The sequence below is a fragment of the Balaenoptera physalus genome (genome assembly GCF_965194825.1).
Source record: "Balaenoptera physalus genome assembly, chromosome: 14".
NCBI lineage: Eukaryota > Metazoa > Chordata > Mammalia > Artiodactyla > Balaenopteridae > Balaenoptera > Balaenoptera physalus.
In genome coordinates this window covers 63,621,288-63,638,872 of record NC_138893.1, presented here as the reverse complement: position 1 = coordinate 63,638,872, position 17,585 = coordinate 63,621,288, and the positions used below count along the sequence as shown (strand labels likewise).

General features: G+C 37.0%; 1 protein-coding gene across 4 annotated transcripts in view; it reads right to left on the bottom strand.

The window, feature by feature from the left end:
- Positions 1–17,585, bottom strand: part of PRKG1 (protein kinase cGMP-dependent 1) — a 1,231,494-nt gene that overhangs the window by 11,124 nt on the left and 1,202,785 nt on the right. For all 4 annotated transcript variants that reach the window (XM_082423704.1, XM_082423703.1, XM_082423705.1 and 1 more), the window contains 4 exons: positions 11,470–11,609; positions 10,477–10,566; positions 3,461–3,602; positions 2,158–2,321 (listed from right to left, as the gene is read on the bottom strand). In XM_082423704.1, the coding sequence (XP_082279830.1) occupies positions 2,158–2,321; positions 3,461–3,602; positions 10,477–10,566; positions 11,470–11,609 (536 nt within the window). The remainder of the gene's footprint in view (positions 1–2,157; positions 2,322–3,460; positions 3,603–10,476; positions 10,567–11,469; positions 11,610–17,585) is intronic.

Genomic DNA, 17,585 nt, shown 5'->3' with positions numbered 1-17,585 from the left:
AAGTATTCCTATAGTCATTCCTACCTTCTCTCTCCCACCTTAACTTTTAAAATTGCCAAAGACTATAACATTTCCATTCTGCTTAATAACCAAATTTATTTTGATTCATCTCTCATTTGACTTGGTCACACAGTAGTTGTTTCTAAGAAAGCCCTGGGGTACACACTTTATATGTTGTCTTTATATTTTAAGAATAACTTAATTTCGTATAAATTAGTTGAGTTGTACTCTGTCTCTCTCAGAACTACATCGTTCTTAATATTCTATCTTTTGGCATTAAAGGTGCTATAGAGAAAGCTGAGGCCAACTTGAATTCTAATCCTCCTCACTCCCATCATCATATATGACATGCTTTTGTAGCTTAGAGACTATATATGATTATTCCTTATCATTGAAGCTAGGAAATTGCACTAGGACACATGGTGGTGTTATGACTCTGTTTCCCCATGGTCACTGTTGATCAAAATGATCCACTGAGACCATCCATGACTGGTCTATGTCATGAATTTTCTATCATGTAATTGAGTATGTTTTGTATCCCACTTGTAATCGTCTCTTCATATACATAGTTGTTTTTCCTATTTCCTTGGACTTCTGTATCTTCTTTCTGTAATAATTTCTATATCCTTTTTTCCTAAGGTCTATCTCCCTGGCTGGGTTTTTAATTGCTATTATTCTCTTTTCTGTTGCTTATAATATGATTTTCAGCTTTGTACTGTTCCTGAGCTCTGCAAGTTTACTACTTTTCATCTATGAACACTTACAGACATCTGTGAAGTTACTTTTTTAAAGAGATCATGCTTTCAACAGCCACAAAGAAATTCTAAATAACAATTTGAACTCTTCCCATGTTTCTCTGAATCATTTCTCCTGTGGTATTTAGCTGCCTTTGCCTATGTATCTTTCATCTAAAATTAACAGAAAACGCCAACGAGGTTTATTAATTTGAAGTCAACATAAGAGTTTCAAGAGTAATGGTGTAAAATGTCCACAAGTGAAATAAAAACCACCACGTAACTTCCTGGTAATGGTAGTACTAGTAGTAGGTGTTAGCATCAATGGAGTGCTTCCTATGTTCTAGACTTCCTCAGTGCTTAACAGATTCACTGACTCCTCACAAATAACCGTGATACTAAAAGTCCCATCTTCCTCTCATTTTCACTGTCGCTGCTAAGTTCGCAAGTAATTCTTTCACATTCCACTGCATGCTTCTTCTTAGATCTGAATTATTGGAATTATCTTCAAACTAGCCTCCCCATCCCTCTTCCAATTTGCTTTACCCATTACCGCCAGCTTGTTTTCCCTTAAATACCACAACACACGTCACTCCTTTATCAGAAAATCCTCCATGAGTCCCTCTCTGGATGGAGTTCAAACACTGAGGTACAGCAATCGTGATTCTTGAAAGATGACTCTTTTGGATCTCCCATCATTTCTTATCATGAACCTTTTTCATGTCTTTGCCCACTACTCGCCCTCTATTTAAGCCATGCCTTTCTGCCTGGAGTGAACTTTACTCTGCTCTCTATATTCTTCCTGCAAGGCCCAGCTAGTCCTACGTTCTTCAAAAGCCTCCCTGGACAAATTTAACCTTCTTCTGAACTCTTCAGTTTATAATGACCCTCTTAATTATAGTCCTGAGCACAGGGCTTGGTGGCGTATTTGTTCCTCTTTTCCTTGAGTTTATAGTCCGTTTTATACCTGGTCGTATCCACAGTACCTTTGTTAGCTGTTGATGACTACAATATTATTACACAACAGATCTGCAAAGCATTTACATTTCATTTAGATATAACAATTGCTAACAAGTTCTCTTATCTCTATAAATAGTTGACTCTATATTTTTATATGACTTTCATCTTCCTTGCTGGCTAAATGACTAGGCTCAGAGATCTCAGAGAAAGACACTAGACGATTCCACATTCACATATGTATAAATAATGAGAGTTGAGAGTTGATGTTGAGTTTGTTCCCCTCATCTGACCCATTTTAGTTTTTACTTTATGAATTCCTTGTTATCTGCATAACTAATTAAAAACTGTGCTAACAAGATCTGGTGAAAGTACTTTAAGATGGTCTCATCAGAGTGACAAAGACAGGAGTGTGTAGCTGTTTGCTGGTCTATTTTTATCAGCAGTTCTCTATCAATGTCCATACCTGCCAGTCAGAAGTTCATACATTAGGATTCCCAGTGACCAATAGTCGGCTGAAATGTCATGGCCTTTGTTCAGGATGATCTCTGGGGCTACATACTCTGGAGTCCCACAAAAAGTCCATGTTTTCTTTCCAAATCCTATTTTCTTTGCGAAGCCAAAATCAACCTTACAAAGAGAGAAAAAACAAGATATTCCAAGCCACTTTTGATTAAGCTTAAAAGCAAAAAGTTACTTTGTTGAAGTATGCTGATGATAATAATAAAATAAAAACAGATTCGAACTATTGTAGTCCTGTCTCCTAAAAGAAGTCCTCTGTATATTTCAAACAAACAAAGCCTCCCTGCTCAAGCTCAGTTTCAAAAGGAAAAGTTGAAACCTTAACACAGGATAAAATCCACATCACCGAAAATAAAGGCAAACTTTTCTTTATGGAAATACTTTCCATTTTTCCTTCTTTTATGCCAGTGGAGGTTGGAGTATAAACAAATAATTTCTCCTTTACTCAGGCATATTTTCCAGATATCTGCTGGACTTAATGAAGTTGACAATTCATTTAGTTTTAATTGAGAAGCCATTTTTATTGTTGAAGGAGCTGAGTTACAAAGCTATGGGACCAATAACTCTGTCCTTGGAAAACACAGAGATAAAATTAAAACGTATTCTTCATTTTTCTAGAAAACTTTTGAAGCAGGAGCCTCAAATGCAGAAAACCATTTTTTTTTTCTAAAACAACTGGTTGAGAATACAAATAATTAACTACCATTGATGTGATTTCTTTGAAAATCATAGGTTGAATAAAAATTCCCAAAATTTAAAAAACAGAATCAGGCACTGAAAGATCCAAAGTCTACAAAAGTTACACATTTTAAAATAAGAGAACTTCCCTTCTACCGTAAATCTTTAGAGCTCTTGGCCAATTTTATTATTACTAATATTATTACTAACATGGCCTGGATAACATTGCCAGCAAGCGCATTTTTTTCCATTAGCGTTACAGTATTCTTAAATCTAAGATAATGATTCATGGTTCTCCACATATGACCTATTCCCTTTGGATGGCAGAAAGCCAGCTAGACATAGGACTTCTACAAAGCTTTTCTGGGTCTACGAACACATGCGAGCAAGCGCGAGCCTATTTAAGCATGTTTTGCCAGCATATTATTAATTCAAACCTAGCCAATCTAATTTCTCATAACCTTTACATAACTTGAAAGAATAGTTAGTTGAAAACAGTAACGCTACAGCCTGTTCATTAGCCAGTATTTTAAAGTGCAGGGCAGAAACCATGTGTGAAACACACTGACCAATTTGGCGTAACCTCGGTGGTCTAGGATGAGATTTTCTGGCTTGAGGTCCCTGTAAATGATTCCTTTGGAATGCAGATAGGCAAAAGCTTCTACCACACATGCTGTGTAAAATCTGGTTGTAGAATCTTCAAATGAACCTCTGAGACACAGAAAATGGAATAAAAAGTAGGAAAGAAATTAGTTTGTCTAATAAGGGTCAGTTTCTCATGTCACTATATTCCTACGCCGGAATGTGACCCCAGAGACCAGTGTCTTACTGGCCAAATGTCATAGGGCTACCTTTGCATACTGGGTTTTTAAAAGCATCTGAGGGTTAAGTCAAGGAATTCTTTGCCCTTATGAGTAGGATGGTTAAATCTAACTTCCTGAATACACTGAAGAGGAGGTCAACCACATACCACGTTTCATGTACGTCGTGGATTCCTCACAACAGCCCACTCCAATCTTAAAAGGCACAGTTACAGAGGTGGGCAGAAGAGAGGCAAATCCTATTTTAGACCTCGTCTACCAAGGGGTGTTTTTTAAAGAAGGGTTTGTGAGTTTAGTCATATTTATTCTTAGTTTGTTTTTTGAATCTTTCTAAATAATAGAGATGTGGCTCATGAGAGTGTGAATAAAAGTTAATGTTTTCAAAGAACCACTTTGGAAATGAGTTACAATGCTACTGATAACAGTCAGATCGCAATCTAAGTATTCTGTCTGAAACTTCTGTCAGCAAGACAAATAATATCTATTTCCTATGCTACTGCCTTCTTATTAGAAGGAAAAGATGGAGCTAAAAGATAATAAGAAGGAAAAAGGTAATTGGAAGGGAATGTTTATTAAACTTGATTATGATGTTTAGCAAGAAAGCTCTTTGTCTCTGTCTCTCTGTACGTGTGTGTGCGTGTGTGTGTGTTTATTTAATGAAATAACAGTAAAGGAAAAAAACCTTGGCATCTAAGGTTGACTCCTTGGTTCTAGGGCAGAACCTTTATACTTTACCTGTTTTTTCCCCCCCTATGGAAGCCCTTAGAAAGATAAACTACTTTTTTTCCCCCTCTTCTTTCCCAAGTAGTAGTAAATGCAATTAAATAATTTTGTGAAAATTCAAGAACATTAGTGCGAACATCAGCTCTTGAGTTGGCTAAGATGTAACAGGACAGCAAGCACTCAGGTGGTTTTGGGGAACATGCAGCAAAGCGGAGGCCCAGAACTTGCTTTCAGGAAAGTCACTGATACCAGTTTGCATCTTGCTCACATTTGCTTCTTTTTCAATATTGAGAAATAAATTCTAACAAACCAAAAAGTAGGATACGGCTGCTATCTTGCAAAATTTATCAGTGAATCTAAGGCTAAAGCAGCCATCTTTCAGGTCATGTTATAGAAATAGGCAGTGTCTTCCAGAAAGGTATAGTCTTCATTTTAACTACGAATGTCCCCTGAGTTGTCACTGAAATAATTAGCTCTTCCCAAAGGGAATATCCTTCTTTTGAAATACAGTTCAGGGCATGATGATATCTACTCCTCTAGATACTAGAATCTTAACTATAATCACTAAGTTTCTAGTATCTCTCTTCAACAATATCTGGATGGAACACAATTGTGAATTTATAAGGACAAGAAAAAGTTTGAGAAGAATTGTATCTATATTAGGAAATGAATGGTATACATTATGCTGCAATTGTTTTCTGACTTGGAGCTATCTTTGCAGAACCAACACTATATAATCCTGTGTATTGGGAAAGGGATTAGAATAGTACCTTAAAGGTCCTTTCATCTTTGTCCTTAATTAAGTATGTTTGTCTATCAAGAGCAGCATATTTCTTTGAGAGATCATTTGCCTGAAATAGTAAGCATCCACGTGTAGATAATTAATGAGCAACTTTATACTGAGTGCTGTATATGACTTCAGTCCCTTCTTAATGGAGAGCACTGAAAAGCAAAACAATCTAAACAAAACAGTACATGGAATAGAGCTTTGTTTTTTTTCACATTACATGCCTTGTTTTAAATACGAAAATTGATTACTTCCTTGTATCAGGACTGTCTAATTGCAATATGGGTGGGCCTTTTCAAAAGCCTACAGTTCTTGCTTCCTGTTAGAAGAAGAGTTATTTCTGCATTTGTGGTGCTGGGCAACAGATCTGTTTCCCTTAATATTCAGTTGTTAATAAAATGGAACCAAATGGACAAATGCATTGTTTCTGTAAAGAGAGTACACACTTAATGAGAGATCAATTTCTCATGACATCTTTGAATGGTATTCATATTTATATTCTGAACAAGCTGATCATTAGCAGAAAGATGAAAAAAAATCCTAATACAAACTCAAATTCATCAGAGGAGGCAGTAGGTTACGAATGTGGACTCTGAATGAAGCAAAATCCTGGGCTCAAGTCTGGCCTCCACTTACTGTTTAATCTTGAGTAACTAACTGTACCTCTCCAGGTCTTCGTGTTGTCATGTGCAAAATGAGGCTAATAACAGAAACTCTCTTTGGGTTGTTGTGAGGATACAAAGAATTTGGGGCATGTATTAGAATAAGTGCCTGGCACACATCTGGTACTAAGTAGTAGCCATTATTATTGAGCACCAGAAAACTCTTCTTTAGTGCCTCCAGTGTCTTAATCTAGGAAAAGTGACTGATATAGGACAGTATTTTGGGGATGGGAGTTTGCAACTCTATCACTATTACTGAAATATTGGATTGGCCAAAAAGTTCGTTCGGGTTTTTCCGTAAGCTGTTACCTGAACGAACTTTTGGGCCAACCCAATATTTGCTGCTTCTCACCGCAAAGGCTAATTGCAGTGAGTCAGCTCTGAAGCGTTTTCTGCTAATCTCTGTTCTTTTCACTTTCTCCATGCTTCTCACAAGTGTACAGGTGAAAATTATCCTTATATTGCTTACCAATCAAAACCCTCCTTTTTTCATCATGAAGGGAACTGACCATATACATCCATCACTGGGTCTTCAGTTCTTGAGAGCTTGTTTCTGAGCCATTTTGGAATTTGGAGGGCTCTAGAAAGCTGGTTTCCAGCCCTTCCACAGATCTGTATTGAGTATCTCCCATATATAAATATATTTGTAATTGATTTTAAAAATTAAATAAAAAATTTGTCTCAAATCTGTTTCTGTGTTATGTGACAAATCAACACAATATATGCACACAAAATGTTTACCAGCAACACAGTTTCATCACTAAATATTTGATGTAGGTAATTTGTGACTTTTAAAATACCCTTTTGGAAAGCAGTCAAAAAACATAGCATTAGGATGATTCACAATGAAAAATTACTATTAGAATTGGAAATGACAATGTAAATTTGATTTAAAACAAGAATGAAAGCTTGTTTTATCAACAGTTAAAGTTGCTTAAAGAAAGAAATCGTTCCCCTATATAGCTCTTTGAAATAATAAATTATGCCTTGACAGTTGTGTCATTTCAATTAACAAGTAAGGGATAGGTCCTTATATCCTCTTTGGGAGTGAGTAGGTGTTTTATCTTAGCTAGATGGCAGTAGATAACAACAATTTGCTTCAGGGGATTTGAGGGTTATGTATACTTATTGATATACTCAAATTAAAATGTAATCACAGTGTTTTGTCATAACCAAGTCCTGAAATGGCAGAATGTAACAAAGACAAAGCATCTCTCATGGAAAGACAAGTTCCCTCTTTTCATTGACTAGTGACAACAATCCTTAGTGAGTATATAAACCTGAAGCATGCTACAGGTTTATTGCCAATTGTTAGACTCATTTCCTTAAAGTACTTTCAACCAAATTAAGAAATGACACAGATTCCACCTAATGGGTCATCTAAGATGGAATTTAAGTAATCACCTCCCATAAAATAGCTGGAATAAAGGAGAATGTATATAGAAAGTCACTTGCTGGCTTATAAAACACATCCAGGAAGACTCAAGACCAGAAGTGAGATGTGATAATTATGGTTTCTTATGTAATTGTTTAATACATTCTGTAGGAAAAATTAACATACACTTTAAAAAACTCAAATTAAATGATATTAGAATATGTATTAAATACTAATATTAATATGTAATATATACTAATAACCTCTCTCTATATATATCAACCACTTACATTTTTAAGAAAGTTGTGGTTGACAATTCTGTAACTGTTACAGAGGAGAGGTGAATAAAAATATAGTTTGTACCAATCTATTCCAAATAATGCAACAGAATTTGTGGAAAAAAGTCACAAACTAGAAGATAAAACAGGACAGCTAATAAAGGACAAACGAGGGAAATTGCAACAATTAACATTTCAGTGCTGTAGTTCCTATTTCAAAGATTAAAAAAAAATTTAATAGTCCTCAAAATCTGTTTGTATATATGGTATCATTTTAATTCCTACTTCTTGACAACAAATAAAAAACTGCTCTGTGTTCTTTTTCTATGCTGATGAGAAGAAAGAGAGTGAGAGGCAGGAAATGGTCAGCTCAGCTGCTAGGTGAAGGAAGAAGGATGTCATTTGCTATAGGAGACTTCCTGCGCTAAATCCCTGAGGCTCAGAGGTCACACAAGCCTTTCTTCAGATTAACCTTACCACCAATACATTTCCTTTATGCTCTCAGAATAGCTTCTCCCTTACTACTACTTACTGGGACCCGAGAGGAAAATTAAAGGAACTGAACAAAAAGGTTTATTTTGACGAAGGATACTTTTATATACACTGTGACAAATAGCATAATTAATTTCCTTTTTCTCTTGGCATTTTTTTGGTTCTAACAGTTAATCTTTAGGATTTTTCAGCCCCAGTTTAAACAAGCAATGAGAAAGCTAGTCTGTGACAGTATTAATTGGAGCCTGGATGTCCAAAACTATGCTTTTCCTTTAGCAATTTCTTACGTAGGAAAAATAAAAGTCTCTTGGAATAAAAGCAGTAAGGCTACATACATATTGAATATCTAAAAAAGAAAGTTGGCAGAGGACAATGAGTCCAAGATGATTTTATATACGATAGTTTCATTGCTTTTAATGTCGAGGCTTCAGCCCCTCTGAATCTTTAGGAAGGATCAGGTAGCTGCTATTTCTCCGGATCATGCCCCCTTAATTAATATTTAGTACACTGGGGGGACTCAGCAACTGTGTAGCCCAAACCCAAGGATGATAAAAGGGTCAGTAAGCAGTCTGGTGGAGGTAGAGAAAGGACCATCACTGATCTTCTCCCTCCATCCACTCCTCCCAAGACAAGCTGCTTCTTGATAGCATTCCTTTGTCAGCATACCCTGACAAATCCAAATACATCTCACTTGTAAGCCTTGGCTAGCATTTATGTACCCCCAAAATGCAAAATCAAGTTAAATAAGGAGAAATATGAAATAGTTTTCTTGCAAAAAATAAGTTGAATATTGATGTCTATGCATGTTTGAGTGGACTTTAGGTTAACTTTTATTATTATTTTTAAAACTATTTAAAAAAATTTTTATTGTTGTTGGTGTCTTTGTTAAAGAAGTTAACAGAAGTTTAAAATCGCTGTTCCTTTCCCTAAGTGGCTTATTATTGCTTTAATGTTTACTTCTACCTGTAAATCTCCTATTCTAATTAGAACAAAGTAGGGAAGAGATTTTAAATAAATCAGTGTATTGGAAGGTCAGGTTAAAAATAATATAGTAGAAGCACATTAGGATAAACCAGATATTAACTCACAAATCAGAATATTAACTTTCTGCTACATCCTGTAAGTTATGATGCATGGGACCACAACTGTTTTATTTATCATTTTATCCCCGGCCTCTATCACAATGCCTGGCATATAATCTGTACCCAAAAATTAATTAACAGTAATGTAGTAATACACTATGATATAATAGCTCAGTACAGATGTTAACCCTGTCCCCTAGTGCCAAAATGATACATTCCCTTATAGGCATATTTACCTTGAATTTAAGAAAAAAAAATTAATGTAATAGGACACAATAAGGTAAAAAGAAAACCATTTGTCATATACAAGTAAGGCAATGGGAATAAAAGACCTGAAAGGGCAATGGGTACAAAAGATATGAAGGTACCATAAGGATACAATTAGGAATGAGACTTCAAAGCAATAGTTTATAAAGAACTAGTTGTTCTATTCTGGGATATCTACAAAATAATAAACTGTCAAAAAATAACATGGCTTTCTGGGGACATTAGGGCTGTCTATAGCTGAGTCTGAAAGATGTTACCTGATGAAGGAGAGTCTGTGGGGTGAGATTGTAACAAATAAGAAAAGAAAAAGATGTCTAAAGGTGAATATTCAAAGGAACAAAGATGCCTTTTGAATGTTATTAGGTCATTCACAGAAAATTGTAGTTTTTTTTTAAGTAAACATTTAGGGTTGGTAGAATATTTTTTAAAAAAGATAGTTTGCTATATACATAAATAGGAAATAGAAAATTAATTTTGAATAATTAAAAAAAAACAAATAAGCTCTAAAGAGAGCAACTTTACTTGACCTGAAAGGGCAAAGAGGAGTATAAGTGGGTTCCTTTTCTTCCCAAGACCAGGTAAGTCCTGAAAGGGATGGTTGGAAACTTCTGTTAATTTTGAAACCAAAGAACAATGTAAAGGTAGAGGGAAAAGTTACTTTGGAAAAAATTCCCAGTGTTAGGAAAGATAGCCCATCTGGAGAATGAGTGGACCAATCCAACTGACAGTTAGTCTAGATTGCAACTATAAAATAACTTTCTCTTCACTGTTAACAGCAATGAAGTGAATTCTAGGTATATAGTTGTCTGATTGTGCTATTCAAGTTAAACTAAAGCCTCTGCATGTACTTTGACAGGTACCATTTTTATGGTGGACTAATCCTATACCATTGGTTACAAATCTGAAACAGAGTGAGTTTCCTATTTACAGTAAATCACATGTATATAGTGGGTTGTGACCCATATTTACATTTTGAAATACAAGCATATGTAAAATGTAAATATGACTTTTATACTTTATAAAAATTGACTCTTCTTACAAACCATCACAATCAACTACATTTTCAAAGACATGATAGAAATTTCTTAAAACTCTTACCGATCCCTGAGAATGGTCCAGAGCTCTCCACCTAGGCAAGCTTCCATCAACATATACAAATATTTGCTGTCCTTAAATGTTCTGTATAATCTGTGAATTGCAAACAAGAAAACAAAGATTATAAACGTTACTGTCTTTTAAAAGCATGTAAATGTTTTCAGTGCCCGGATTACAGTCTTACTCTTGATTTACCAAGCTTGAAATTTTATTAAAAGAATGAGAAAGATCTAAATTCACAAAGAGGAAAAAGGAAGCGATGGCTCATGACTAAGATTTTCACACTGTAGGGGGTAGTCTCTCCTTTGAAATGGATTAATCCAAATGATTATGGACCAAGAGGGCTTCCTGGGGTTCCTCTAATTCCAATTTGGCTAACGTTTCAAGTGTGGCCTCTTGAGCAATATTTAGTGGTCATAAACATGCAGTGTGCATGGATATTCAGTAGATGACACTTTAAAATATAGATGTGTATGACATTTGTGCACTGTTCACTTAAATTCATGTGATAACCTGTTTTCATCAAGTGCCACTGGCAAATTAACTAGAAAAGCTTCTGAGTATTAAAAAAAATACCAACTCATTATTGTCTTATCAGTGCTCTCAAAATACTGAGATGGGATAGTCATTTCATTTTTTAACAACTTCAAAAAATATTCAAATAAAGAATATTCAAGGTAAAATAGTTTGATTTTTGGTATTTTGTCTTTCACACACCAGAGGTCTATGCAGAGTTCTTGGAATAACAGGATAAAAATGGAACATTAAGAACTCTGATATCTCCTTTGGGAAAAACATGTTCTTTTCAAAGAATCTGATTCTCATTAAAAAAAAAAAAAATCAAAATTTTAGTGTTTTTTTATTTAGTAAAAACTTTAAAAAAATCAGATTAAAAAATGTGTTTCTTTGTGTGAATCAAATGTGTAACAGTGAGCACAAATGTGGTTGCTTTTCCACTTGGAGTTGGGGACTTGAGCCCTGGGGCAGGGTCTTTACCTTACTATGAAATCGGAATGAGCCCCCTGCATGATCTGCTTCTCCGAGCGGATGTGCTCCTGCTGTCTCGTATCCACGATGTGGCGTTTCTTGAGAATTTTCATTGCAAAGGTTTTGGATTCTTCACTTTTCAGTTGGACCTTAAAGAAAGCCAGAAGGGAGGAAGTGAGAAAAAAAAAAAAAAAACCCACAGAGTTAATATAACAGAATGCATTCTTAGCCCCAAATTAACAGGTGCATGGAGCACTGAAATGACACCCCAAACACCACCTGTATCACAGTAAAGCCTTGCTGGAGCTGGGTTTGAAATCCAGGGCTCACAGCTATTGCCCAATCTCATTCCACTGGAACTGATGCATTTTCACTAACTGGATTGCCAATTAGTTTTGTGCCCACTGGGATTAGAAGAGGGAAAGTGTATTTGATTCTCATTGTATTATTTCATTTCATTTCAGATAATGTGTTTGAGTATACTTTACAGTTTTTCTCCTTCAGTCAGAAAAGTAAAAATAAAAACGAATTCCTTCTCCAGTTTTACTTCGAGTGTGGAAAAAGTAGGACCATACGGTCCTACATGCTTTTCCTCTTTTTAGTCCTAATCCACAAACATTTCTAGAGTTACTTAATTCAGTGATAGACCCTTGTCTCTGCTGAGACTGAAAATTTATGTACTGTTATTTCTTCTTTTTATCTCACAGTCTTTCCCTTCCTTCCAGTTTAAAAAAAAAGATAGTAACAAGATTTCTTTCTAAAGACTTTGGAAACTACTTTTCTTTTCCTCTCAAATAGGCATGATGGCTTTAATCCTGTCTGACCTCAGATAGGCATGATGGCTTTAATCCTGTCTGACCTTAAACCTTACTCCTTAGTTATCCTAACTGGGAGACCTAAGCTGAGCCTTGAGGTCCCCAACGCTTCCAAGCCTCTGTCGCAGCCCCACAGGGCTCTCGGTGGCTCTGGAGAGAGCTTGGGTCCTCCAGATGCCATTCCTCAGACAGGCTGCTGGTCTGTGTTCACTGTTTTACACAATATTTCAACAAGGTGACTTGCAAGGAAAAGAAGAGAGATAACTGAGCTAATTACTTAATGGCAATATAAAAGGGTTACCATTGAGTGTTCTCAAACCACAGAATTCTCAAGATAATACCAAACAGCCTGAACTAGTGAAAGCCTTGGAGAAATAACATGATAAGCTGTTTCTGCTTTTCAGCTGAAGTGTGGCTGTCCCCTCTTTAGTTGTGAATTGTTTACTGCTTTAGCTGCAGGGATAGTGAAGGTCTCAAGTGTCTTGCTCATGTACACATGGACAGACTGAATTCCACTGAGAGAAGATTAATGTGGCAAGCTCTTTAGAAGAAAACACGAGGACACTTCAAATAAATAGGTCTCAGTTTGCTGCCAGCATTTGAGAATCTATATGACACGTTAGAGGGGAAAATGGATATTTGAAAATGCCTTAAACAGCTAAAGGCCCTCTACTCCATTTGTGAAACTCTTTGAGATGACAGATTAGTGTGATACAAATGAATTCAGTTATAGTTCATAATAAAATACAAAAATGTGAAAACCCACTTCTAAAAGAAATCTGGATAAGAAAGATGACATGAAAAATGAGCTGTGTCAGAGTACTAACACTCAGAGGAGAAGAAATCAGATCATATTCCCTCTTTAGAGTCTTACCCAGGTAAATGACTGAAAAGTAGATCACACACCGAATGTACAAATTATTCTCTTTAGAGATGGTAACACACATTTTAACTTGTGCACAGGTTAGGAGGAAAGAACCCTGGCTTTAGGGTAACAGGTCTGGACTTAAATCCTGACTCCACTTAAGGCCTCTCTCAGTCCTCTTAGGCAGTTGAGTAACTGCTCTGAGGCCCAGTTCTTGCTGAGGATAACACCACCTACTGTATGGAGTTATTGGGACCTTAAATGAGAAAGTGCCACCGCATGGGCATTCAGTGATGGTCTCTCTACATGTACCTTGGGTAGATCAAATGTTATCTTTAAAACAAAGCCAGATCATGTCACTTCTCTCGTTCAAAACACTGTAGTGGCTTCCCATCTCACTCATGGTAAAGACAAAGCTGTCACACAGTCCGACAAGGCCCTACGTTATCTGAACCCCCATTCCCTGTAAGCCTCACTTCCTCCTTGCTCACTGTGCTCAGGTCACACTGGCCATCTTGCTGCTCCTTGAGCATAACAGCAAGCTCTTGCTTCAGGCCATTTGCACATGCTATTCTTCTGCCTGAATATTCTCTCACAGTTATCCTCAGGGCTTGCCCTCTCAGTTCCCTAAATTCTCTGCTCAAATGTTTCCTAATCAGAAAGTCTCTCCTCACACCAGTCTACATAAAAGAGTAATCACCTACTTCTCCCTTCCTTTTTTAAGTGTTCTCTATAGCTCTTATCACAAGCTAATGCACCAAATATTTATTCTGATTACTTGTTGAGTATCTGTCTCTTTTCACCAGTCTGTAAGCAACCCAAGACTGGGGATTTTTTGTCCACTGTGCCTGACAAAGGATAAATGCTCATTAAATATTTGTTGACTAAATGAATCAAAGAAAGAATGACATAAGCCATGATGACTTATCACTGGCAAAGCCACAAAGAGAGCTGGTATCTCAGCTCCATACTGTGTATCTCTGAGGTTAACAGGATAAAAACAAGGGAAGCTATAAATGACAAGTATGTAGCATTTGCTCTTTTTCTTCTTTCCAAAACTGCCACTATTCATAAAAAAGGAAGAAAAGATTTCTAAATGCTGATGCTTCACAGGAAATATACATGCCAAATATCTATGTGATACAGCTCTGAATTTTCAGTTGTTATATTTACAAGATGTTTTCTTAACCTTGCTTTTCCTTGAATGACTAAAATGTGATATTATTCCCAAAAAGCCTACTATATTAATAACATCATCTCTAGGATAATGTCAACTGGGTCTTGGGGACAGTTATCCATCTACATCTAAATACAAAATAAATTTATGAAGAGACAAAAAGAAATGTGTTCACTGATACGTTAACAATGGTTTTCTCTTAGGGAGATTTCTAGTTGATTTAGCTCTTTTTAACTTTTTTGAATTGCTCAATTTTTGTACAATTAGCATATCTCACTTTTATGGTAAGTAAAAATAATGACTCTGGTCATGGAAAAAAATTTTTTAAGTCTCTTTTAAATCAGAATAGCTATTTATTATTGTCTGACTCTCTCAAAGGATTCTGGTTCAGTGGAAACCACTCTATTAGAATTCCATGTATGCAAAGACCTTGAGAAGTTCTGTATAGGATAGCAACCTATTCAAGTTCGGGCTGAGCCACACTTTTCATCTCCTTAAAGTACGTGCCATAATTTTTTCTTTCAATATAAACTCTCAGTGTAAGTTACAGCAATTTGTATTTCGAGAGCCTAAGCTGTTATGCTTTATTATGAAAGTGTTTTCACAAAACTAATCCATGAAAAATTTTAAGGTGAAATTTAGTTTGCTTTTTATTTGTCCTATTGCTCAAATTAATTATACCAAGTCCACTTGTGCCAATTTGAGATGATGATGATTTTGTAGCAGGTCAGCCAGAGATATGACATAAATGTTGAGTGTGAACAGAGGAAGGCAAAAGAAGAGGAAAGGAATACATTTCTTCTTCTTGCTCAGGAATCCTTCCCAGCCTGGTTGGTTTAGGCATGATTCCCAGGTTTGTCTTTGCAGACAATCCTAACCCCATCTAGATGTACAGGCTAATGCACTGGTTGAGAATGTGAGCTTTGAAATTTGACTACCTTTGTTTAAATCTCAACCTTTTTTTTTTTGATTGTGATCTTGGACAAATTTCTGAAGCTCTGTCTTTGTTTCCTCATCTGTAATATGTGGATAATTCTCTTAGGTTACCTGTGAACATGAAATAAAAGGGCCTATATATCAAACACAGTGTCTGGAACAGAGAACACATTCAGTTAGTTGCCTTTATTCTTTTGTGCTTCTTAGTTTAATGGTCTCTTCAGGCCAAAGCACTTTTCTCAAAATATAATCCACCACAGGATGAATGCCACTTTGTACCCATTCCTATTCCCACCCCATCCACTTCAGTTCTACCAAGGGAATAGTAGAGGTTTGAGAAGCTACATCTAAAAGATTGCTGGCCCTTGTACCATACTGGTTTCACTCTCAAGACTTCTAGAAAGGAGACATGAATGAGAAAATGCTAATACTCGATATATTTCTTCTATTTTTTATAAGTAATGCTATGTGCTATATCAGAAATTAAAATTGGAAAAAGTTTCATTTACAGTAAAATGTTGCTTCAGTGTGAATCACTGTGTTGCCATTTGAAGGAATGTATCCTTGAGCAAAGTGAATCTTAATGTGGGAATTTTTGACAAAGATTTTGACATGTTCTTAACTATCAGGTTCTAGCTGGTGCCCAGATAATACTGACCTGAAGGTGAGAGGCAATGCCACCAGCATTTTGAAGAGCTTTGAAGACACAATTGCTGGCTGTATTTAAATACATGCTTTCTTTTATCTGGGGCAGGCACTTGCTTTATAAAGGCTGGTCTCCTGTTGGACCTAATTCTTTGCTCTTGCGAGGAAGGAGGGTTATGATCAGAGCAAGGTTAAAACTAGCTTAGTGCCAATGACTGGGAGCTGGTCCTTAGAATCTGTTTGTCCATTCGTCTATTTAACTTTTTATTAACAGTTCATAGTTTATTTTGCACTGCAGATATCTTTTCATTATTTTGGAAGAAAACAGATTTCTGAACTATACTGTAATTAAAATGATTTATTAAATATAAGGTTTGAACTGTCAATATCACTTGGCCTATTATTATGCAAAATTCCTTTATAAAGTAGTTCAAATTACAGTTCCATGCACGACAGGAAAGGGTGACTCACTTAGGTAAGCTAATACTATAGAACAAAGATGATGAAGTGAGCTTAGAAAAGCTTATACAGGGGGAGGTGGCCAAGATGGCAGAGTAGGAAGACCCTGGACTCACATCCTCTAACAGACACACCAAAATTACAACTACTTACAGAGGTACCATCTATGAGAATGACCTGAAAGCTAGCAGAAAAGATTTTCTACAACTAAAGACATAAAGAAGGAACTACCACGAGACGGGAAGGAGGGACAGAAACGCAATATTGTCAGGACCCACACCCTTGGGTCAGCAACTCACAAATAGGAGGAATATCACAATCATAGAAGTCCTCTCCAAGGAGCGAGGGGTCCAAGTCCCATATTGGACTCCCTGGCCTGTGGGTCCTACACCCGCAATATGAGCCCCTATAACGTCTGGCTTTGAAAACCAGTGAGGTTTGTGTTTGGGAGAGCAGGAGGGCTTTAGGAAACAGAGACTTCACTCTTAAAGGGTGTGCACAAAATCTCACACACTCCAAGTCCCAGTAGTTTGAAAGGACCCTGGATCAGACCCACTTACTAATCTTAGAGAGCCTCTGGAGAGGCAGGGGGCAAGTAGGAGCACCCTTGGTGATGAAGACACTGGCAGCAGCCGTTTTAGGGGGCTCATTCTACCATGTGGACACAGGCACTGGCAAGTGCGACTTTGGAATCCTCTCTCTATCCTGTTAGTGCTGGGTACTCGGCACCAGCCCCAGGCTGGCACCTGCCCCAAGATGCACCCTGCCGTTCTGGCCCAGGTCATGCATACTGCTGTGTGGGGACTCAGCCCCACCACCAGTGGACTAGCACCAACTATGCAAGAAGCCTACCCTCCAGTGGGGCCTGCAGCCACTGCATGACGTATAGCCTTGGAGCCAACTGGCCTGGGTGGGGCAAGCCTGCTTACCAGCGCACCCACTGTAGTCAGCCCTACAACAACAGGAGTGTGCAAGTGGCCCACAGAGGGGCCTCCCCTAGAGCATACAGCTCTGCTAACCAGAGGGGAGTGTACTGCTGGGACACGTAGGCTATCTCCCACATAAGGACACTTCTCCAAGATCAGAAAATATAATTAACATACCTAATACACAGAAATAAAACCAGAGACTTAGGCAAAATAAGGAGAAAGAGGGATATGTTCTGAACAAAGGAACAAGACAAAACCTAAGAAAAAGAACTAAATGAAGTGCAGATAAGCACTCTACC